Source organism: Callorhinus ursinus, unplaced genomic scaffold (genome assembly GCF_003265705.2).
Source record: "Callorhinus ursinus isolate GAN/ISIS: 27379988/994484 unplaced genomic scaffold, GSC_fseal_2.0 scaffold12, whole genome shotgun sequence".
In the NCBI taxonomy this organism is placed as follows: domain Eukaryota; kingdom Metazoa; phylum Chordata; class Mammalia; order Carnivora; family Otariidae; genus Callorhinus; species Callorhinus ursinus.
Genome location: NW_027397074.1, coordinates 84,666,686 through 84,691,122, shown reverse-complemented (window position 1 = coordinate 84,691,122; position 24,437 = coordinate 84,666,686). Strand labels below are relative to the sequence as shown.

The 24,437-nt window shown below is 46.3% G+C and overlaps 2 protein-coding genes across 4 annotated transcripts in view; both read right to left on the bottom strand.

The window, feature by feature from the left end:
• Positions 1 to 571: 571 nt before the first annotated feature.
• Positions 572 to 15,855, bottom strand: ZNF212 (zinc finger protein 212). 3 transcript variants are annotated; one of them, XM_073899378.1, is made up of 5 exons: positions 15,675 to 15,855; positions 6,276 to 6,665; positions 5,597 to 5,723; positions 3,561 to 3,650; positions 572 to 2,612 (listed from the first exon to the last, which is right to left on the bottom strand). In XM_073899378.1, the coding sequence occupies exons 1-5, from the start codon at positions 15,696 to 15,698 to the stop codon at positions 1,756 to 1,758; spliced, it is 1,488 nt and encodes a 495-aa protein (XP_073755479.1). In that variant the 5' UTR covers positions 15,699 to 15,855; the 3' UTR covers positions 572 to 1,755. The 3 variants fall into 3 exon arrangements, with proteins under 3 accessions (XP_073755479.1, XP_025710607.1, XP_073755480.1); XM_025854822.2 differs by having other exon boundaries at positions 572 to 2,615; positions 15,675 to 15,831; XM_073899379.1 differs by lacking the exon at positions 15,675 to 15,855 and adding an exon at positions 14,925 to 15,081 and having other exon boundaries at positions 572 to 2,615.
• A 6,353-nt stretch (positions 15,856 to 22,208) lies between these two features.
• Positions 22,209 to 24,437, bottom strand: part of ZNF282 (zinc finger protein 282) — a 24,881-nt gene continuing 22,652 nt past the window's right edge. Inside the window, exon 9 of the mRNA XM_073898558.1 lies at positions 22,209 to 24,400. Within this exon, the coding sequence (XP_073754659.1) occupies positions 23,846 to 24,400 (555 nt within the window). The 3' untranslated portion in view covers positions 22,209 to 23,845. The remainder of the gene's footprint in view (positions 24,401 to 24,437) is intronic.

The following is a 24,437-nucleotide window of genomic DNA, read 5'->3' as shown; positions in this document are numbered from 1 at the left end:
AAAAAATCAAATTCTAGCATTACAACCTGGAAACAAGAAACTATAATAAATAATCCCCTCAAATGAACCCCATCTGGAGGTTCCAGATTTCCCCTCTAGATTTTGCCAGTAGCTATAACTGCTGATGTTTTGGTGGGTTTTGTCATAAGGATTCCTCCCACACAAACAAGACACCCAAAAGTTAATACCCAGTTCTACATTTGAAATGCAGATTAGTATGTGACAACTTTTTCTACAGTTAACTTAAAATATTTTATAAGAATAATGAAATAAGGGGCGCCTGGGTGGGTCAGTCGGTTAAGCGTCTGCCTTCAGCTCAGGTTATGATCCTAGGGTCCTAGGATTGAGTCCCACATCAAGCTCCTTGCTCATCAGCGAGTCTGCTTCTCGTTCTGCCTGCTGCTCTCCCTGCTTGTGCTCTCTCTCTCTCTGACAAATAAAATCTTAAAAAAAAAAAGGCAAAGGGCAAGCTACATGACATACTAAAGTACTTTCTACCATGTATGCTTAGCAGGCATTACTGCTGAATAACATACTGTTATTCTTGACAAAGGGAGAAAAATATCCAACATGAGTTTTTTTTGCTAGTAGCAAGTTTTATTCTAAGCAACTGTAAATCATCAAAGGGGACCATTCACATAGGACCCGGAAGCCCACTCCCATCTCCCCAAACAACAGTGGGGCAGGCATTCAACACTCCTGAGAAGCAAAGCATTTTTGTGCTTTTTCTCCATCCCCTCTGGAACAGTCAATCCCAGAACTCATTTGAAAAATGTGTTATCTACACAATCTCAAGAAACTGGTGTAGTAAGAACAAACTCCAACACCCACTGAACAAGTCAGACAACCAGAAGTAACGAAGCAGTCTTCTACCCTGGGCAGCGGCGGCACCCAGCGAGGACCACGCTGTAAGAGGGAGAGGATGGTGGTGAGAAACCTGGGTTCCCGAGCAGCAGCAACACGCTCTCGACTCCCACACAGCAGTCTTCGTTCTCAGCAGGGGTTCTGAGGTCTTCCCACTCTCCTCCTCTTGCTCCTCTGGACTCAGTTAGCCCCGTGTGAGCAAGAACCCCCACGAGCAGCTCATCAGCACTCTGCCCCCCATCTCTGACCTAACTGTGGATGGGCTAAAAGAGCCCCATAAACAAATCCCTCGTAGAGGGTAGGCCCAGTCCCCATGTTAGGAACAACTTCTACAATGCTGGAAATTAAAAAAAAACACAAGTGTCAGACTGTATTTTTTTAAGTCAACTAAAATCTAATTCCAAAAAAGTTTCCTCAGAACTGGGTAAGCAATCATTTAAATTATTTCTTCGACTTGTTTTTAACAGACTACAAAAGAGGAAAGAGCGGGTTATGAGTCCCAGAACTCCTCCACATACCTGCTCACTCCCCTGGCCGACCCAACCTCATGGGAAGACCTAAAATGCTGGGACAGGACCTGGAACCAGCCACCAGTCCCTGCAGGCTCAGAGAGCCAACCCCAGCCCATGAATATCAGCCCTGATGGGAAAACCAGAGACTTGAAGGTGCCAGAAACAACAAGCTCCACAGCAGGGAGAGGAGTGGCCCTGGACTCCTCCTCTTCCATGGTTTTCACGGCCTCTGGGCTTGGCCTGGTGCTTGGCCAAGGGAAGGCAAATCAAAGCGACTCTCCTCAGGAAGAAGTCAGTCCCTGACTCTGCACAGTGTCTGTTCGGGGGGACCAATGCCAGCCCCTACTGCCCCCCCCAGACGGACAAGGGGCTGGCACCCTTAAAGCAGGCCATTGGGCCTTCCAGGCTCCAGGGCCAGGCCCCGCTCCCGCTGATGGATCTTCTGGTGCTGCAGAAGGTGCTGCTTCTGGACAAAGCTCTTCTCACACTCTGAGCAGCTGTAGGGCCGTTCGCCCGTGTGGATGCGCTGGTGCCGCACTAGATCAGATGGATGGCTGAAGCTCTTGCCACAGTAACCACAGATGAGGGAACTCCGGCTTTTCCTCCAAGGGATGTGGCCAGGCAGGGCAACCAGGCTGTTGGGCGAGAACCTCTCCTGGACACAGTGGCCAGCACTGGGCCCCTCCTGCAAGTGGCAGCGCTGGTGGGTTACCAGGCTCACCCTGCAGCTGAAGCTCCTCATGCACACATCACACTGATGCATCTTTGCCCTCTTGGACTGGGGCTTAAGTTGTGGCCTGGGTCTAAGGCTCTCCTCTGGCTCCGAGGCTGTGTAAGTCCCCCACCCTGAGTGGGTCTGCAGATGTGTAGCTAGCTGCTGCTTATAGTGGAAGCTGATCTCGCACTCGGAACATCCATAGGGGCCAGAAGAGTCCCTTTTCAGCTTTAGGCCCTGCCCGCATTCCTGACCCAGCTGCACCTGCCTACTAGGTTTCTGCTTTGGGGGGCAGCTCAGAGTTCTGCCGCTGCTAGGGTCTCTACTGCCCTCAATGGGATCCTCCAGATTAGTGTCCCCAGGGCCTGAATCCAAGAGGACAGCACCACCCTGACCATCCCAGAGTTCAGTATGCTCTGGGCTCAGGAAAGCCTGCTCTTCGGCAATGCCTGAGAACTCTCCAGGAAGATCTGCAGAGCCTTCCTGAGCGTACTGGATCTCCTGCTTGATCATAACCCCTTCTGCTGCCAAGAAAGAGAAGACCAAAAAAGATCACATTCTAGCACTTTTGGTTTCTTCAGAGCTAAACAAACATCTGTGAATTTCAGAAGAACTCAAATCAAAGCACCCCAGGATAAGGGCATTAGGACACTTTGGAGAAGGAGTCTGGGTTCTAAGACCTGAAAAACTAAACGCATATTCAGGTAGAGAAATCTTTATTTTTCTAGAACAATGTTATAAATGATAGTTCTCTAAGCTTGTCCATAAATTTGTATTCAATTCCTGTACAAAGTGGCAAATTGGAGCACCTGGGTGGCTCAGATGGTTGGGTGTCTGCCTTCGGCTCAGGTCATGATCCCAGGGTCCTGGGATCGAGTCCCGCATCGGCCTCCCTGCTCAGCGGGGAGCCTGCTTCTCCCCCTGCTCATGCTCTCTCTCTGTATCTCTTTGTCTCGGATGAATAAATAAAAAAATCTTTAAAAAAAATGGCAAATTATACTATAACTAAAGAGTTTAGAATAATAAATGTGAACAATTAAAATAAAAAAAACCCAACCACCCTTAAGGCTAAAGCTTAAATATTCACGTATCCAACCCCAGTCTTCCTGCACATTCCCCCCAAATACCTGGCTTATAAATGCTCTGCCTGCCTCTCACCCAGACAACTTCATTCCTAAGATGTGACCAAGCCTATCCTCAATCTCCAGCAGGTTTTCACTTGAGCTATTCTCCTCTGTACAGTAGCGTAGACATGAAGTAGGATATGTCACAATACTTAAGGACTCCACAGTGGTAATAAATGAAGACATATATATGTTAGGTGAACCAATGAAAATCACAAAGAAATCTAAAATAAATAATACCAGATGAGGTTGCTGATAATCAATGTTTGGGAGTTTAGCAGTAGGAAAACTCATTATAGGCTGCAAGGAGTGGAGAGAGGGAGGGAATATTCTGGATCCACTCACCTGGGTGGACATCACCAGGGCCTTCCTCCTCCAAGTCACCCAGCATCCCTGCACCCAATTCCGCTTCTCCTTCTGTCTGGCCAAGGACCTCTGGGTTGGAATAGGCACAGTGTGAGCCCAGGAGATAGTAAAAGCTCACTGCGCACTGGTCAGTTGCCAATGAACAAAGTGACCAATGTCAGAGGGTTGATATTAAAAGTTCCAAAGATTAAAAGGCTACTGTTCTTCCCACTTTCCCGCCAGTGGCAGCTTGGGACTAGACAATTAGAGCCAATTTGAAAAATCTACTCAGTCAGCTGCTGCCTTCAACGTTCCCTCATTAGTCACTGTGGCTCCAGCAGTCAGGCTCCTCAGCCCACTCCCCTTCCCCCACCACCCTGCCCTCACTTGTACATGGTCTCAAGTGCTGCTTCCTTTCAGCGTATCGAATGTAATCCACACTGACATGCTGCAAGGTGAGGAGGGCACCATTATCCCCAGCTGGGACAGAGAAGGAAACAGCCACTAGCAGAGCACAGAACTCGGCTCAGGTCACACAACCCCCCGACCCTTCTGCTATTTCCCTCTCTGCTCTAGTCACACTGGCCTTTTGGATACTTCTCCATGGACCTCAGTTTTAAAAGACTTTGTCAGGGGGCACCTGAGTGGCTCAGTCGTTAAGTGTCTGCCTTCAGCTCAGGTCATGGTCCCAGGGTCCTGGGATCGAGCCCCGCATCGGGCTCCCTGCTCAGTGGGGAGTCTGCTTCTCCCTCTCCCGCTCCCCCTGCTTGTGCTCCCTCTCTCGCTGTGTCTCTCTCTGTCAAATAAATGAAATCTTTAAAAAAATAAAATAAAATAAATAAAAGACTTTGCCGGAGGCACCTGGGTGGCTCAATCGGTTGAATGTCTGACTCTTGATTTTGGCTCAGGTCATGGTCTCAGGGTCGTGGGGTCAGGCCCCACGTCAGGCTCTGCGCAGTCTGCTTGTCCCTCTCCTCCTGTTCCTCCCCACGATCACTCTCTCCAATAAATAAATGAATAAAATCTTAAAAAAAATTTTGTCTACCAAAATCTACTTACTAATAGCTAATATTTTATATATAAAAATGTATATCTATTAAGCAGCACTTCTAATTAACACAAAATAGACACTGAGCTCACAGGGACTGAATGTAACTCCAGCCAAGGCCAAGAAAAATTTTTTGGTTAACCTGTGCTACCTGCCCCATCTCAGGTAACCAAGAATTTCTTGTCAGTTTTTTTTTGTTTTTTGTTTTTTAAAGATTTTATTTATTTATTTGACAGAGTGAAAGACAGCGAGAGAGGGAACACAAGCAGGGGCAGTGGGGGAGGGAGAAGCAGGCTTCCCGCCAAGCAGGGAACCCGCTGTGGGGCTCGATCCCAGGGCCCTGAGATCATGACCTGAGCTGAAGGCAGTTGCTTAACAACTGAGCCACCCAGGCGCCCCTCTTGTCAAACAGTTTTAAGTATTAAAAACAGCATAAGGAACCCTGGTCACATTACACTACAATATACATTACACTATAATGATAACATCTTTTCTATTAGTAAATATTATCAAGAACTATGTGACCACAGAGAAAAAATACAAAACACACAACACCAAGACCTTTCCAAAAGTCTTCATGAATTGAGGACCTAAAGACTCCCATTTCTCTTATTTTTCAAATTTTTATTTAAATTCTAGTTAGTTCACATATACTGTAATATTGTTTTCAGGAGTAGAATTTAGTGATTCATCACTTACAAGTAACACCCACTGCTCATCCCAACAAGGGCCCTCCTTAATGCCCATCACACATCCAGCCCATACTCCCCACCCACCTCCCCCCATCAACCCTCAGTGTGTTCTCTATCATTAAGAGTCTCTTACGTTTTGTTTCCCTCTCTCTCTCTTTTTTTTGGAGACTCCCATTTCTCAACCCAGCCCAGACCAACAGAGGAGCCAAAGCCAAGTGTAGTCTGAGTCACATGCTACTTGGCCAGGGATGTAAAAATGTCTGAAAGAGAATTCTCGGGGGAAAAGTGCTACTTACTCAGAGAGACCAGAGTCTCATAGTTGCTCTTCATCACATTTCTGTAGAGCTCCTTCTGCCAGTCCTCCAGATTTTCCCACTCCTGCTCAGAGAAACAGACTCCATCATTTTCAAGTGACCTGGATACCTGAAATCACAAATATCATACAATGAGTGCCTCCCGTTATAGCCACAAAAGAAAAGCAACTTACAATTTTAAATAATAAAGGGAAGGGCTCCCCATTTAGGCTTTTTTTTTTTCCTAAAGAGGTTGCTCACAGGTGACTTTTTTTTTTTTTAAAGATTTTATTTATTTATTCGACAGATAGAGAGACAGCACAAGCAGGCACAGTGGCAGGCAGAGGGAGAGGGAGAAGCAGGCTCTCCGCCGAGCAGGGAGCCAGACGTGGGGCTCGATCCCAGGACCCTGGGATCATGACCTGAGCCGAAGGCAGCCGCTTAACCGAATGAGCCACCCAGGCGCCCTTAAAGACTTTTATTTTTTTGAGAGTGAGCAAGCGAGAGACAGCACAAGCAGGGTGAAGGGCAGAGAGAGAAGCAGACTCCCTGCTGAGCAGGGAGCCCAACGTGGGACTCGATCCCGGGATTCCGGGATCATAACCTGAGCTGAAGGCAAATGCTTAAATCAACTGAGCCACCCAGGCGCAGTAGGCTAACTCTTAATCCCCAAGGGGACTACCTTGGGAACCTCTCCATTGCTGCCTGGGGGCAGCCTCAGGACCCAGAAGTTGCTGTTTCTCAGCAGGTTCTCCATGTTCTCCAGCCGCCTCTGCAGCAGCCCGTACTCCTGCAGCAGGGTCCCCAGCACAGCCCACTTGCCCTCCAGCTGGTTCCCGAACTCCACGGCTGTCTTCTCATAGTCGGCCAGCTTCTTCTCAGCGGTCCCTGTCCGCCCCTCCAAGCTCTGTAGCCGGGCGGCCTGGGACTCCATCTTTTTCTCCACTGCCTGAATGGCAGCCACCACGGTCCAGAGTGAGAGCTCTGTGGTCTGCAAGTAAGAGCTTTTCTCTGTTGCTTGTGGGGGTGGTGTGGAGGAAGTCAAAGGTGTGGAGCGGCGTTTCCTCCTGTGCTGAATGAAGAATCAGACACAGGGTCAGTCGGTGTCATTTCCAAACATCAAGTAAAGAAAACAATGGGTCCAGGGGGTCCAAGTGTGCTTAGAACTACCTAGTTTCTACCTTTTTTTTTTTTTTTAAAGCATGCTCTTTTACATTCTGATACTGCAAATTATACATACATTGTAGTAAGAATGTACTGAAAAGTAGGAAGAAAAAGTTATGTAAAATACCACCATTCAGAAATAAGCTGTCAGAATTTTGATGTATTTATCTTAAGCTTTTTTTTTGTCTTTTATCTGGTTTCCACAAAGTTGAAATCATATTGTACATAATGTCTTATTACCTGCACTTCACACTTGACATATTCTCTAAGACGAACAAAGACACAATTCCTCAGCAGGACCTATAGGGCTCAACTCATTTATCTTTGCACCCAAGCAGCTAGTACAGTGATTAACACCAACTAAATCCCTTTTTTTTTTTTTTAAAGGTTTTGTATTTGTCAGAGAGAGAAAGAGAGAGCACAAGCAGGGGGAGGGGCAGGCAGAGAGAGGGGGAGGCAGAGAGAGAAGCAGGCTCCCCACCGAGCAGGGAGCCTACACAGGACTCGATCCCAGAGCCCTGGGATCATGACCTGAGCTGAAGGCAGACACCTAAGCGACTGAGCCACTCAGGCGTCCCCAACTAAATCCTTCATAAATGTTTATTGACGTGATTTGACGAAGCCTACTGACATTGTCCTTACACAGTTCATTTTTATGATCTGTCCCTAAGGAGGAAAATCACTACAGCTGAAGCACATTACTAAAGCCAACATGTGGGGAGTCTCCCCACCACTCCCTCTGGCCCCAATGTACCACTGTATGTTCATTTCAGTCCTCAAGCCCCAAAGCTTCATGTTCTTTTCTATGGCATACACTTTCTTCAAGGCTGCTTCTCTACCCACATGAACAGACACTGAGAGGAAACAACTTTGAAAGAACCGCTAGGGCCAGGACTTAGTGTCTGGAGAAACAGGGGACAAAACGAACCCAACTGGCACAGAAATGAACACGTAAGCTTGGCCATGACCTACTCCAGTGACTCAACTCAGTTCATTATCGAACATGTGATAAGTTTAAAGCTTACCTGTCCCCCCTAAGAAAGATTTAAATAAAAGTTTAATGTAAACTTAGCTTTTACATTAAAAATAAATACAAATGAAACAAAACAGAATGTCAGACTGTTGGACAGGCTCCTTTCATCCCATGTTCTGCTTTTCACTTTCAGTTGCTCATCTCTAGCTTTCTGGAGCCTCCTCCTGCCTTTCTGTGGCCCAGCATTTTGTTGCCTGCTTAGCAAAGGAAGGTGGGTCAGGATCTGAGCACTAAGCAAAAAGCAGAAAAGAGGTGTTAAATAAAGCTGCTTCTTCTGTTTTGAACTACCTAGTGAGATGGAAACAATTCAAATGTCCATCGACTGGTAAATCAATAAACAAACCATGGTCCAACCATCTGTTCTGGGTTGAATTTTATTTCCCCAAAAAGATATGTTGAAGTCCCAAGTCCCAGTACCTCGTAATGTGATCTTATCTTGAGAGAAGAATCTTTACAGAGGTGATCAAGTTAAATGAGGTCATCAGATGGGCTCTAATCAAATATGATTTGATGTCCTTATAAAATAGGGGAGAGATCTGGACACAGACCGACGTGCAGTTAGGGAAGATGATGTGAAGACACACATAGGGAGAAGACAACTACATGACAACAGGGGCAGAGGTCGGGGTTTTGTTCCCACAAGCCAAGAAAATGTGTGGGGCCATCAGAAGCTTTAAGAGAAGCCTGGAACAGATTCTCTGTCGTGGCCCTAAGAAGGCATCAAGTCTGTGGACACCTTGATTTCAGACTTCCAGCCTCTAGAACTGTAAGACAGTACACTTCTGGTGTGTAAGCCCCTCAATTTGCAGTATTTCGTTACAGCAGCCTTAGAGTACTAACACACGATACAATAATATACTGTTACATTATTAACGTATTAATAATTAATGTGTTAAGCACACATTAGCAATAAAAAGGGAACAAATTACTGATACACCTAACAATATAGATCTCAAAATGACTATGCTACATGAAAGAAGCCAGACACAAAATGTCACCTACTCTATTCCATTTAGATGACATTCAGGAAAGGCAAAACTATAGGGACAGCAAACAGATCAGGGCGGCGCCCGGGCGGCTCAGATGGTTAAGCGTCTGCCTTGGGCTCAGGTCATGATCCCAGGGTCCTGGGATCGAGCCCCATGTCGGGCTCCCAGCTTGGCTGGGAGTCTGTTTCTGCCTTTCCCCGTTTGTGCTCTCTCTCCCTCAAATGAATAAATAAAATCTTTAAAAAAAAAAAACAACCAAACAGATCAGTGGTTACCAGGGGCTGGGGGTGGGGGAAGGAGAGTGAATGCAAAGGAACACTTACTGGGATGATGGAAATATTCTTTATTTTGGTATTCTGATGATGGCTGCACATTTATCAAAACTCACTCAACTCTATGCCTGAAGAGTGAATTTTACTGTATGTAAATTATCTCAGTAAGCACGACTTGGGAGTATCAAGATAGAAGAAAATGTTAGCTGCCATGAAAAATGCCATAAACTAAATGTATAAAAACAAACGGGGAGTGGATATTTATAAACAAAGTATGAAATGGAAAGAAAAAAATAACCCTAAAAAGAACTGCAAACTGTAAGTAATTATGAGAGCAGAAATGCAAGCGCTCAAGAAGCAGTTAGGAGTGCAAATACAACCCAGGAAAACCACTTCTCACCCACAAGGCTGACACACTTGAACAAGAAGAGGGATTAGGAACTACATTCAGAGGTGAGGAGGATATAAAACTGGCACTTTCATTAACATTCGCGGAAGGAATGAAAAATATTACAAACTTTATGGAAGGAAATCTCATAAAAGTCACTAAAAATCCTTTCACCTAGCAATCCCACTTCCGGGAATCTATCTTATAAAAACAAATGGCATTGGGGGTGCCTGGGTGGCTCAGTCTTTGGGCATCTATCTGCCTTCGGCTTGGGTCATGGTACTGAGGCCCTAGGATCGAGCCCCGCACTAGGCTCCCTGCTCAGTGGGGAGCCTGCTTCTCCCTCTCCCTACTCCCCCTGCTTGTGTTCCCTCTCTCACCATCTCTCTCTGTCAAATAAATAAATAAAATCTTTAAAAAAAAAAATGGCATTGGGCGCCTGGGTGGCTCAGATGGTTAAGCGTCTGCCTTTGGCTCAGGTCATGATCCCTGGGTCCTGGGATCGAGTACTGCATCGGGCTCCCTGCTCCTTGGGACCCTGCTTCTCCCTCTGCCTCTCTCTCTTCTCTCTCATGAATAAATAAATAAAATCTTTTAAAAAAAATGACATTGGGGCGCCTGGGTGGCTCAGTTGGTTAAGCCACTGCCTTCGGCTCAGGTCATGATCCCGGACTTCCGGGATCGAGTCCCGCATCAGGCTCCCCCTTCTCTGTGGGGAGCCTGCTTCTCCCTCTGCCTCTGCCTGCCACTCCCCCTGCTTGTGCTCACTCTGTCTCTCTATGTCAAATAAATAAATAAAATATTTTTAAAAAATGACATTATTTATTGACATTCATACAAACATGATTACTGGTAATATTTTTTGGAAAAGTCAAAGCTTGGAAATAATCTCGAGGTCCACTCATAAAGGAATAAATTATGGCACAACCAAGAATGACACTATACTACCTTTAAAAATAACGACCTGTATGTATGGTTTGGAAGTTTCATCATACCATGTTGGTTAAAAATCCAACTTTTAGGGAAATACATTTATTATGATCCCACTTTCCTGAAGAAGAGAAAACATATGAGTATATGTTTGTTTCAGCCCACAGAAAGGTCTGGAAAGATATTCACCAAACTAAATTGTTAACATGACTTGCCTCAGGAAGATGAGAGGGAGAGATTTTAATCTTTCCTTGTAAACTACTGCTTGTTTGACTTCTTCAATAAACATGTATTTTTTTTGTAATTTTTTTACATAAATCCCATATTTAAGAGTATCCCTGATGGCAGTGAGAAATACAAAAAGTACACTTACATTCCCCATACGTCTGGATTTTCTGGGGCAGTCCCGCTTGGATATTCTATCATACTGTCAGATCAAGTATCATACAATGGGCCTGTCACTACAGTCTGAAACCTGTCACCATTAAGTATAAGACACGGTCCCTGTTGCTAAGAAACCTTCAATCTGCTGAAGTAAAATACAAAATAAATAACATTATAAAGTGGTATCTAAGGTGGACTAGATAATATTTAAGGTCACTTCCAACTCTGAGATACCATGACTTTCTAATATTGAATAGTTAAAAAAAAAACCAAACTTAAACAATACATAAGATGTGTAAGGTAATGGCAACAAATCTCCCTTAACTACCACTCAGTTATACAAATATTGCCTCTGAAGTCCTCTGTACAACTCCCTAAAGTAACTACTATCCTGAATTTGATTTTTCACTAGTAACTGTCTTTTTCACATTTTCACCAAATGCTTTTTTCCCAAAACAGTACGTGTTCTTCAGTTTTGCCTATCTTAGGACTTTATATAAATACAATCCTTATTACACAACTCCTGAGAATATCCTGCTGTTGCAGATGGCTATAATTAATTTTCGCTTCTGCATAATATTCTGCTGTGACAATACCACAATTTCCTTTTCCATTCCATGATTGGTGTCCCCATCTTTGTCATTACAAGTACTGCTACAACGAACAGGACTGGGCACAGCTCCTAGTACACATGGGCAAGTTTCCTGAGGGTATAGTCCTAGGAAGGAATTGTTGGCTAACGGTATATACACAACTTGAACTTCAGTAAATAATGCCAAATGTTTTCTCAGTGGTTGTACGAATTTCACTCCTGTCAGAAGTATGTAAGTATTCTGGATGTTTCCCAACTATGTCAACACTTGCTACTGTTAAGACTAAAATTTGGTCCCTCCAGGAGGTCTGAAATATGTCATCATGGTTTCCATCTACACTTTCCTTGATTACTGATAAGGGTAAGCATCTTTTAAATATTTACTGGCCATTCAAATACCTTCAGTGAACTACCTGCTCAAGTCTTTTACCTGTTTATCTTTTGGGTTCTCGGACTTTCTTTCTATCTCAGAATTTCTCTGAAAATTCTGGATACTAATCTTTATCCATGCTATACGTGTTGCAAACATTTTCTCCTTATTTGTGCATTTTTAAAATTCACTTTATTATTTTTTAATTAAAAAATTAATGTAGTTGAGTTTCATTAGAATTCTTTTATGGTTTGAACTTCTGTGTCAGGTGAAAAAAAAAATACTGATATCCCACAATACTGTCCTCTAAACACTCATAGTTTTGTTTTCACATCTGAGAAACTCAACTAGAATTGATATTTGTGTGTGGTGCAGGGCTCAATTTTCATACAGGAAATCAACAGATCTAATATTATATGATGAAAAATCCATCAATATACCCAAAGATTTGTAATACTATCTCTGTCATGAATCAAATTTTCATACATAGCAATCTGTCTCTGGCATCTCTAGTCTTGTTCTGTAGGGTATTTTTCATATTGACTTACCAATATTACAACTATAGCTTTTTAAAAAGTAATTACTGATATTTGGTAAGACAAGTCCCACTTCCTTGTTTTATAGGATCATCTTGACTATACTGGATGTTGATATTCTTTACACACTTGAAAGGTCTCCCAGGAGCACCTGGGTGGCTCTGTCTTTGGCTCAAGTCATGATCCCAGGGTCCTGGGATCAAGGCCCACTCAAGCTCCCTGCTCAGCAGGGAAGCCTGCTTCTCCCTCCCCCTCTGCTCCTCCCCACCCCCCAAGTATGCATGTGTGCAGTCTCTCTCAAATAAATAAAACATCTTTAGAAGTCTCACAAAAATGTCTTTAGAGATTTTGTCTGTATCAAATCCATAGATAAATGTATCCACACACAGTTTGCCACTCCCTTTTCAAGGTATTTTTAATATCTTTCAATATTTTATTTATTTTTTTTAAAGATTTATTTATTTATTTGACAGAGAGAGATAGCGAGAGCAGGAACACAAGGACGGGGAGGGAGAGGGAGAAGCAGGCCTCCCGCTGAGCAGGGAGCCCGATGTGGGGCTCGATCCCAGGACCTTGGGATCATGACCCGAGCCGAAGGCAGTCGCTTAACGGCTGAGCCACCCAGGTGCCCCTCTTTCAACATTTTAACATATTCCCTAGGTACTTGTTCCAACCACTGATCGCTACCCAACAAATAATTCCAATATTTAGTGGCTTAAGACAACAACATCTACTTTGCTCGTGAATCTGCAATTCAAGAAGGGTTTGTCAGGAACAGTTTGTCTCTGCTCCATTCTATGTCGAGTGGAACAAATCACAGGCAGGCAGGCTCTGGAAAACACCTGAAAAATCCCAAGCCACATGGAGAAAGCACGCAGAGATACTGAGTTTAACAGCCCTACCTACGGTCCCAGCCTACAGTCAACTGCCAGAACACACTTTCATTTCTAAAAGGGCTCTTTTGGGGGCGCCTGGGTGGCTCAGTCGTTAAGCGACTGCCTTATTAGGCTTGGATCATGATGCCGGGGTCCTAGGACCAAGCCCCACATCGGGCTCCCTGCTCAGCGGGAAGCCTGCTTCTCCCTCTCCCTCTCCCACTGCTTGTGTTCCCTCTCTCTCTCTCTCTCGCTCGCTGTCTTTCTCTGTCAAATAAATAAATAAAATCTTTTAAAAAATCAGTGAAAAAAATGAAAAAAATAAAAGGCTCTTTTGTTCTCATTTTTTCTTCAGTAATCTCTCTATACAGGCATACCTCAGAAACACTGCAAATTTGGTTCCAGACCACCACAATAAAGCAAGTATCATAATAAAGCATGTAAAATGAATTTTTTGGTTTCCCAGGGCATATAAATTTACTAGTTTATTAAGTGAGCAACAGCATAACTAAAAAAAAGTACATAATTTAAAAATACTTTATTGCAAAAAAAGGCTAACCATCATCTGAGTTTTTAAGCAAGCATAATTACTGATCACAGAACACCATAACAAATATAATAATAATGAAAAAGTTTAAAATAGTGTGAGAATTACCAAATTGTGACAGAGACACAAAATGAGCAAATGCTGTTAGAAAAATGGCAGCTGAGAGACTTGACACAGGGTTGCCACAAACCTTCAATTTGGGGGGGGAAAAAAAAGAAACCACAGCATCTGCAAAGTGCAATAAAGCAAAGCTCAATAAACTGAGGCATGCCTATACATTGATATTATGTTTGGACAAGATATATGGATTAATGAAATCTGTATCTGTGCTGTCCAAAAGCCACTAGAAACACATGGCTATTTAAATCTAAATTAATTAAAATTGAATTAAAAATTCAGTTCCTCAGCCATACTACCTACATTTCAAATACTTAACTGCCATGTATTTCTAGTGACTACATTGAACAGTGCAAAGCAGAATATTTCCATAATCTCAGAAAGTTCTACCGGACGCACTACACCCTAATTTTTTTTTCCTGCTTGATAAAAACTAAGGTTTTGTTACAGTCTTCTACCATGCCAGTTTTCCTTGTAGTTGTCAGTTTGTTTTATATATTTTGAGACTACATAATTACATGCAAAATATTAGAATATCAAGCTGATAAATTGAGTCTTACCATTACAAAAGTAGTAGTAGCCTCGATCTCTAGCAGTATTGATACAGTTGAACCAATTTTCTTCTGATTAGTCTGATATGTTCTCATATTCTTTTATGTTCAACCATTTCTGTAGTTTTGTCTTTTGTATCTCTCACAAACCATCTGACAAATTTCTGCTTTTTAACTAGAACATTTACTCCATTTACATTTATTATAACTGTTGGTCTATTTTTATTGACTTTTTGCCTTTTTCGGTGCTCGTCTTTCTTGCCTTCCTTTAGGTGATTTTTTTTCTTATTCTACTATTTCCTCTTCTAACTTGTAAGTTTTACAGCCCATTTCTAGTCTTTTAGCAAGTATCCTAGACATTACGGAAAGTATATTTATAAAGACCTTTAAACAAAGGAATTCTGATCTCTTCCTAACCTTTACATCAATGCTGCCATATATTTTAATTTGCCTTTATTTTTAACCTCACAAAAGATCATTACTGTTTCATTCAGTCAATATTTGTTCAGATTTACCCATTTCCATGGATCATCATACTTTCTTACATTTTCAGACTTTACATTTGGGATAATTTTCCTTTTACCTGGTATATCCTTTACATTTTCCAGCTGCTAGGTGGCTCAGTCAGTTAAGCCACTGACTCTTGATTTCGGCTCTGGTCATGATCTCCGGGTCATGAGCTGGAGCCCGGCTTCCGGCTCCCAAATGGGCATGGAGCCTGCTTAAGATTTTCTCTCTCCCTCTGCCCCTCCCCCCACCCCCCCCCCCCCCCGCTCTCTCTAAAAAAGAAAAGATCCTCTCTCCCTCTGCCCGCCCCCCCCCGCGAGCTCTTAAAAAATATTCTCTCCCCCACCGCTCCAGCTCTCTCTCAAAAAAAAAAATTCTCCCCCCCCGCCCCCCCCCCCCCCCCCCTCTTTAAAAAAAAAAAAATTCTCTGCCCCTCCCCCGCCCCGCGCTCGCTCTCTCCTCTTTCTGAAGAAAAATCTCTCCCTCTGCCCCTCCCCCAGCTCGTGCGCGCGCTCTCGCGCGCGCTCTCTCAAAAAAACAAAAATACTAAAAAAAAAAAAACAAAAACAAAAAAAACACGAAACAAGCCTCGGAGAAGTTTCTCGGCAACGGTGTGTGGCGCTGGGGGTCCGGCCCGACCGGGAAGGAGCCGGAGAGGGAGAAGGCAGAGCCCTGGGGTCGTGGGAGGAGGCCGGTGTTCGCTAGGAGCAGCCCGGGGAGCCCCGGGACCCCCAGCCCCACCGGAGTCCGAACCTCGAAGCCCCGCCCCGGCCAGGAGCTCCGCCATCCCGAATGCGCCCGCGATCCGTGCCGGGATCACCCTTACCCGAGCAGGCGCCGACTCCGCCATGGCCGCCAGTCGCCCCTCAACACCCGGGCCCCGCCTGATACCCCTCGTGCTGCGTGCCGGTCCGGTGGGCGCCCCCTGCCCCTCCTCAAAGCCGCCACCAGGGCCGTGTTGATACAAGATGCATTGTGGGAGTTCGGCCCTCCCGCGCCAAGAGCGGCTCCAGCGGCTCGACCTCACCGCGCGGGATTTCCAGGGCGCCGCCGTGCGGCAGGAGGATGAACAGCACCTCGGCGCTCGGGCCAGAGTGTGCGACCGCAGAAGGGCTTGCTCCCTCCAAGTCAAGCACAGATTGAAAATGTAAGGCAAACGCGGGCCTTGTGTGTCTTCTACGTGCCCAGCACTCGGCGAGGTGCTTTGAGGGATTCAAAATGTATAAAAGTCAGACTTTGCTCTGAGGGAAGAATATGTAATTTAGCTGGGGAAAAAAGATAAGGTGCCAAATGACACGTGGTTTTATTACATTTGTTCATCTGTTATTTGGCTTTCTAGAAACTAGAAATACATGGGGTTCCTGGGTGGCTCAGTTGGTTAAGCTTCTGCCTTTGGCTCAGGTCATGATCTCAGGGTCCTGGGGTGGAACCCCACATTGGGCTTCCTGCTCTGTGGGGGGCCGGCTTCTCCTTCCCCCCACTCCCCGCCTCTGCCCTTCCCCCTGCTCATACTCTCTCACTCTCTCTTAAAATAAAGAAAGAAAGAAACTGGAAATACACTCTCTACATCAACAGTGTGGGGTCAAGGTGCCCAGGCCAACCCATTGTGTCCTATTAATTATGGTAATCACATGCCTTGGAAAATCCAAGATAGCCCTGATTTCAAATGTTTAATCCAGTCCACATGTTACCGTTAAATGATGAGTTCGGAATTTTGATTTGGAAAGCATGGCTGCATTTCCATTTGATCACCCAATACAAAAGACTACTGCAACCATACCTGCCTAATTTGTACCACATGGTTTCTATAGAGACAGGCAATGAACTTCCACTTTGAATTACAGTCCCAAAGCACTTCCCCTGAGAACTAAACTCTTAAGATCAACAGACTGGCTCCTTCTTAGCATGCAGGGCTCAGTTCAGACTTTATCTCCTCAGAGAGACATTCCTTGTCCACTCTGCCTACAGCCCAACACCCTTCTCCATCCCAAAATTCAATCCTGATTCTCCGATCAAAAGTTTTCACAGCATTATCACTAACCAAAATAACTTATTTTTTTCATCAGTTTACAGGGGTGATAGTGATGTGTCCCTTTCACTAAAATGTCCCTCCACAGTATACACCATTTCTTGCACACAGAAGTGCTCAAAAATATCTTTGGATGATTGAATGGTGAACCAGAGAATAAGGGTAGGTAAAGTCACCTCCAGGAGAAGGCATAATGTCCACAGCAACCAGAACAACAGGAGACTGACCAGATTATTAATACATCTAAAGAAAAGATGGGTCAAGCTGGGGAAACCAGTCAGCCACTGAGATATGTCTAGGGTCTGACCTACTTTCTCAGACCAACAAAAACTTACTGTCAGACACAGAAGAAAATGTATCATATCTGTGGAGACAGACATATCAGGACATAGGATACTGGGTACTGGGGTCATTAGCAGTTCAGTTCTAGAACCCTCTATTCTGTTTCTGTGTTCACCAGGTAGTCTGATGATGCAGGTTCCCGTGTAGCTACTGGGAGACAAGATGCAGGTCAGGCTGATACAAATGTCCAGTCCACCCCTGGAAATGATTAAACTGATGCTCTGGCTTATCCATCAGTCTATTGAGAGTCACCATGATTCAGCACCCCTGACTCTGAGCCTGGAACAGTGGGAACATATTTAGATCAAATTTCCAGTGTGCAAAGGAGGCAGCACCAGGCACTGGTCTGAATTTCATGGGCTTGCAGAGATGGTGTGCATGATGCTTTAGAAAGTGGAGCCAAGGATTGGTGAAACAGGTGAAGAGGATTAAGAACACACTTATCTTGGTAAGCCCTGAGTAATATAGGGAATTGCTGAATCACGAAAAAGAAAAGAAAGCATTTTTTCAAATTGCAAATGTTTTAAAACTTGGGGCAAAATAATAGTGTCTATATTGATATCGAGAGAGAGAGAGAGAGTGTGAGAGAGAAAGAAGGAAGGAAGGGAAAAGCGATACCATTGGTCTGTCCCACTTACTAGATGTGGACAAGTCATTAACTTCATGGCATCTCCATTTCGTCATTATTAGTGAGCAATAATAATAGCACATACCTCACAGAGTTGTTGTGCAGATTAAATGAGTTAGTTCAAGGGCTTAGAACAGTGCCTGTCAGGTGAAGGGTTCAAAAAGTGCTCCTGATCACTATTAATCTTTGTGTTCTGGCTCCTTCCCTCACGAAGTGGTGTGGTGTGTGCTCCGTTGGCTTCAGTGTGTTCCCACTGAGAATACAAACATCACATCCTCGGGTTGTTGATGGGATTAAAAGAAATCACAAGTGTAAGTCAAGTGCTCGCATCACTGAAGGCCTGGCGTATAGCAAGCACTCAGTGACCAGCAATTTCTCATTTTGGTGTTTTTGTTGTGGCAAGGTCCAAGGCTTGAGCTGCAGTGAATTCACCAACATAAATGTTACCTTGTTGTGTCTCTTAGAAGCTTCCCATTTGTCCTTTCCCAATGACACTCAGATCTTGACATGGGCCTTTAGATAAACTTTTAAATAAGGCTCATAATTATTCCCATTGGTGGCAGTGGTATTAAAGGGCTCAAGAAAATGTACTTAGTACTTGTAACCTGTCATCTGTGTCTATAAAATATGAACGTAACATTCAGGGCTGAAACTGACCTTAGACATTATCTCACCCACATCCTCGTTTCTAGTGACAGGAGAAAGTATCCTTTGAATCACATATAATACAAATTAAGCTTAAAATAATGCTTTAAAAATATTTCTCTTGTCCTTTAAATGTTCTATTGTGCATATGATTTATAGCATACATATTAACGTATATACGTACATATATGTATGCCCAAACTTTTTTTTACTCGAGAAAGTTTATGGACCATGGCTTTTTTCCACTTAGTTGAAACCCTTTCTATTCTGTTCCCCTTATTATCCCGCAAGTCTCTAGATGGCAGGGACCAGGTCTTTTGTGATCCTTCTGTCACATAAATAACCTCCTGGGGAGCGTGCCCCCCTGCAGGCCTCCAGGTCCGTGAGACTCCTAGAATGAATACATCTTGGTTCCAGCTGCACACCACCCCCGCCCCCCATATATGTGTGCATGGACACAGCGGACAGTTGACACACACAGTGTGTCCACAGGCAGTGGGCATCTGTTAGCTTTGTCAACATAGCAATTTTCCCTTCTCCTGGGCATAGATGCACCTCTTTTCTCTTTGGGGACAGTTCCTCCCTGGGCTCTAGCCAGGTACTTAGAATGGGTGCTGCTGTCTTGTTCCATGAAGGGTGGGCATCTGACTCAAGCCAGCCCAATCATAGCATCCTAGCCTCCTGGCCACGGTAATTGAGCCAGGGGTGGGCATATGACTGAAGCTGAACCAATCAGAGCTCTTCCCTGGGATCTAAGCAGAGCTGATGGGACAGGTTAATTTCCTCTGTAGTGAAGCTATAAATATGTGAGTCAAGAACAGTCTTGTCCCCATTTCTTGGAGTGTAAGTTGGTTTTAAAGAATGGTCCCAACATACAGAAAAGGCGCAGAGATGAGAGACACATTTTTCTCTCTGTCTAGAATTGGTTGTTCAACTGTTCCTTTGAATCTGTGAAGGATTCCAGCTTCCTTCCAGAAACTTCCACTTTCTCCATAGTTGACTAGTCAGCCTCAGGTAGAGGAACTGGGTGACTGGGTGACAAGGCGTTTGTTTTCTTCTGCACATCCTTTTATCCATTTTGAATTTTGAATGTATTAATGTAAAATCTAGGGGCACTGAGTCGTTAAGCATCTGCCTTTGGCTCAGGTCATGATCCCAGGGTCCTGGGATCGAGCCCCACATCAGGCTCCCTGCTCAGCGGGAAGCCTGCTTCTCCCTCTCCCACTCCCCTCCTCACCCCCACATCCTTGAGATATGGGGCAGGGGCTGCTGATTGGGGACTCAAGTCATTTTATGATTGAAGGATATTGGCCCTATAGGGATGGAAGTTGTGGGGACACCCAGGTAACCTACACTGGCTTTCACTTCTAAGACTGGATATGGGATCACCCTTGAATCTTAAATGGGATACAAATCAAAGGCAGTTTTCTCTTATAACAGGAGAAAGGAAACCTACAGAAATTCCTATGCTGGGGGATGATGTTGGTTTAAAATACATCTCAAGACTTGATTTGAATAGAGGTGCTCAACCTTTAGGACACAGTGCCAACATCACACTAGAATTAAGACTCTTGTGGAAGGGGACCTATGGGAACCTCACAGGATGGTGTGGGCCGGGAGAGGGGAGTGAGATTCTCACACCCAAGATCCCTCTTCTCAAGAATTACTCTTTTAGGGGAGCCCGGGTGGCTGTCGGGTAAGTGTCTGCCTTCATTGCAGGTCATGATCCCAGGGTCCTTGGATCCAGGCCTGTGTCAGGCTCCCTGCTCAGCAGGGGGCCTGCTTCTTCCTCTCCTCCCTGCTCATGCTCTCTCTCTCAAATAAATAAATAAAACCTTAAAAAAAAATTACTCTTTTAGAAATATCCCTCCACAATGGTTCCAAGTCAGTGGCAGATGGCATGCCAGCCATGGCATCCCCCAAATGGTCCTGTTCAGGGCCCCAGGCCGATAGGATGCTCTGTGGCATGTTTTTCTAACAATCAGATAAGCCAATACCATTAAATGTATTCATAGGCTAGTTCATCTTGAGCCCAGTGTGAAGTTCCCTCCTTCCCCTCACTCTCCAACACCCAATATTCTGGGACCAGATCTGAGAGAGCCAGTTATGGTGGCCAAAACCTTGACTGTAAGAGAACTGTTCCCTTATCATTGTTCCTTGTCAGCGGTGTCTAGCTTAAACTTGCTGTCACATAATAACCTCCTGGAGAGCGTTAGAGACTAACATTTTCACTCCTGTGGACTCTCAGAGCTATACACTCGGCATCTAAAGATTTTTTAGGGGCGTCTGCCTTCGGCTCAGATCACGGTCCCTGGGTCCTGGGATGGAGCCCCACGTTGGGCTCCCAGCTCAGTGGGGAGCCTGCTTCTCCCTCTCCCCACTGCTCATGCTCTCTCTCTCTCAAATAAATAAAATCTTTAAAAAAAAAAAAAAAGGTTTTTTTTAAGTCATTTCTACACCCAACGTGGGGCTTGACCCTGCAATCAAGGGTCACATGCTCTACTGACAGAGCCAGCCGGGCACCCCTGGGCTTCTAAAGAGTTCCAAGGGGTCCATGAGGGATCTGTGGCACAGGAGATCCCAGGCTAATTGATAGCTTGTCTATGGGAGAGTCTTGGCATTCAAGGCTTTCCATGGCCTGGCCTTGACTTACCCTGAAACTGCATCACCTACAACTTCTTCACATCCTGAGTATGACCAGGCCAGTCTCCCGTCTTACAATCCCAATTACTGCCTCCCTGCCATGTCTCATCTTCACCCCACATTGTCTCCTGTCTCCTCTCCCTCTGCCCCATCCAACTCATCCTCCGAGCCTTGACTTCTCCAGTTCTGGAAGGACATATAAGAAGCTCTTAGCAGTGGGTATATCTCAACAGGGAGTCTGGTAGGAAAGAGTTTTACTCTTGTGTCTTTTTTTGTTTTTTTACCATTTAAATTTTTACTGCATGCATTTTTTAAATTAAAATAGTTAACTTTAATTAACACATTATCAGAAGGAAAATAAAAATCCACCTTCAAAGCAGGACCCTTGACCTTTGTCCTGCTTCAGTAAGGACCCCTGCTGCCTGGTAGAGGTCCACACGGAGTGTCACCACCTCTGATCAGCTCCAGGGGTGGAGCTCACTCTAGGACATACCCAAGGCCAGTGCCGGAGGCTGGGGTGTCTCCCTGTATAGCTGAGGGACACTTGGTGTGGCAGCATCCGCCAGACCGGGATGTGGGAACCAGACGGCCCTGGCCCTCTCTCTGGCTCAGTCACTAACCCTCTTTGGGAATCAGCTCCTTGAGGTTAAAATAAAGGGAGGGACTCCAGCTATGTGTTCAGGTGTTCCAAACCCACGTCTCAAATGGAATTTCTCCCCCTTCACACTCTCAACAGCCACAAAAATAAATTAATTTAAAAAATTAAGAAAAAACTGTTGGTCTTATTCTCCGTGACTTAGATTATGAAAATATTGATTTCCTGCATATACTTTTTAAAGCAGAATACTGCCTCCTCCCAACCAAAACACTGGACTAGAGTGTTCCCTTCTGCTCTAAAAAAAAAAAAACCCAACCAAACAAACAAAAAAACTCCACTGAATTTGTCTGTTTAGCTTCTCAGCTCCTCTTCTTAGAAAGCAGAAGGAAGGGGGAAAAAAAAATCCCAGTTAGTTGGATTCCAGCTCATTACGGAGCCACGCTGCAGAACCCCCTGGCCTTGTGAAAATGCAGTCTGCAATCTGGACACCGTTTATTTAATTTCGAGAATTCCCTTTGCATGGCAAAAAGGGGTCTGAGGAAAGCAGAGCGGCGCAGATGAGGGGAAGGGTGGAAGCAGAATGCTCACAAACGTGGTGCCGGGTGCCGGCTGCCCACTGTGCTCCCTGAACTGGGAGAGAAGCAGGATCAATGGGAGGAGCAGGAAAAGTCATTCTTGACACAAACAAGGGTCTTGGGGCGCGCCACCCCTTCCCAGTGCCTGGTCATGCAAGATGCAGAAATGGAGATCATGGCCCCTCAGGACCACGGAGCAGATGCACCAACTCAAGGGAGTCCTTTGGGCGCCTCCTGAGGCGCCTGCAGGGTCTGGGGCAGAGTAGGGTCTGTGTCCATGTCCTTGAGCATGGTCAGTTAAACAGATAGCACCAGTTGGGAGGCTCAGGGCAGGAGACTGAGACTCTCAGACTCTAGCACCCACTCGCCCGGCCCTCCTGGGAAGAGACTCGCTTCCTTGACGGCTGCTCCGGCAGCAGGAGCCTCTCCTTCACCCCTTGGCCCTGGGGAAACTGGAATAAATCAACAAAGTGAGGTCTGACCCAGGGCACCAGCTGCCCCAGGGGGCCGGGTCACTACTGGGCAGTGAAAAGATGCTGCACCAGACTGAAGGGCTGGAGGTGGGAAGGACAGGCTGGGGGAGGGGACCTCCTGCCCAGGAATGCCTACACAGGAAGAGCCTTTCAGATGCACAACCCAGGGCACTGTGTAGCTGCTGATGGGTTCCCCAACCCCCAGAAACCCCAGGAGTTGGCCCCCTGCTGCTTCTGAGTTTTGGTGGCTCAGGGGGAGGAGACAGGAGAGAGAGACCAAGAGAGGCCAGGCCACAGAAGTCTCTCAGACATGGGAGGTAGGCAGTGTGTGTGGTGGCGGACACTGCACTGGGGTCAGGAGCCCTGGCCCCAGCCCTGCGGCTCTCTTCTTGTGTCGTCTTGGCAAACCATCCACCTGGGTCTCTTCTCAGTAGGGACAATCCTACCCCACGTACCTCTGAGGGAAAGGCTAGGGGTGAAAACGGATAACGGATAGAAAACACGTTTAAAAAAGTCTAAAGCGCTATTAGAACGCGAGGCAGTGCTGTCATCAGAGATGTTACCCCTTAGCTCATTCCTCATCTCCTCGTCACACTTCTGCTTCCTTACTCCGCATCCCTTAACCTTAGGACCTCATTTATCTCAGAGGGCTTCTGAGACTCCCTAGTTGCTTCCCCCGATCACAAACCGGGACTCCAGTGGCCAAACGGGCACACTAGGTGTCTGAGGGGGATGCCCGAAGCCTCTCGCCCCCTCGCCGTCCGTTCTGGCACCTTCCCTGAGGAAAGACGCTCAGCCGGCCCTTTGGTCCACCCTACGAGATGAGCTGGCCATCCATTTAGGCCAGACAGGTCTAGGGGACCCCTGTCCGACCCCTGGGGGATCCTGTCTGGAGTGCAATTCCTCTTCCCAATTTCCAGCAGCTGGCAGATAGAGGGAGGGAAGGCGCGCCGAGAACCAGGGGCAGGATCAGGGGTGCTCCGGCCGCCCCCCCGGGGCCCCCCCCCCCCCCCCCCCCGCACCCCTGCTCCCGCCTCCGGGCCCTCCCCTCCCCCAGCCCAGCCCTAGTCGTGCTCGGGCGGCGCCTGGAGCGGCCGAGGGGCGCTGAGCCCGGGGCCGCCGCTGTGCACACGCAGGTGGTCCTTGAGCGACTCCTTGTAGCGGAAGCTCTTGCCGCACTCGCCGCACGTGTAGGGCCGCTCGCCCGTGTGGATGCGCTGGTGCTTGAGCAGGTTCTGCTTGCGGATGAAGCTCTTGCCGCAGAGCGCGCACTGGAAGGGCCGCTCGCCCGTGTGCAGCCGCTGGTGGTTCTGCAGGTGCTCCTTGCGGCTGTAGGTCTTCTCGCACTCGGAGCACTTGTAGGGCCGCTCGCCGCGGTGCGTCATCTGGTGGCGGATGAGGCCCGAGTGGCAGTTGAAGCTCTTCTCGCACTCGGCGCACTCGTACGGCCGCTCCTTGGTATGGCTGCGGTGGTGGATGATGAGGCTCTTGCGCACGCCGAAACTCTTGCCGCACTCGGGGCACGAGTAGGGCTTGCTGCGCGCGCCGTGCAGGAGCAGGCTCCGCCGCAGGCCGCCCGGGCAGCAGCTGCCGCAGCCGCCGCCCCCGCCGCCGCCCCCGGGGCCCCCGCCCGCGCCCCCGCCGCCCGCGCCCCCC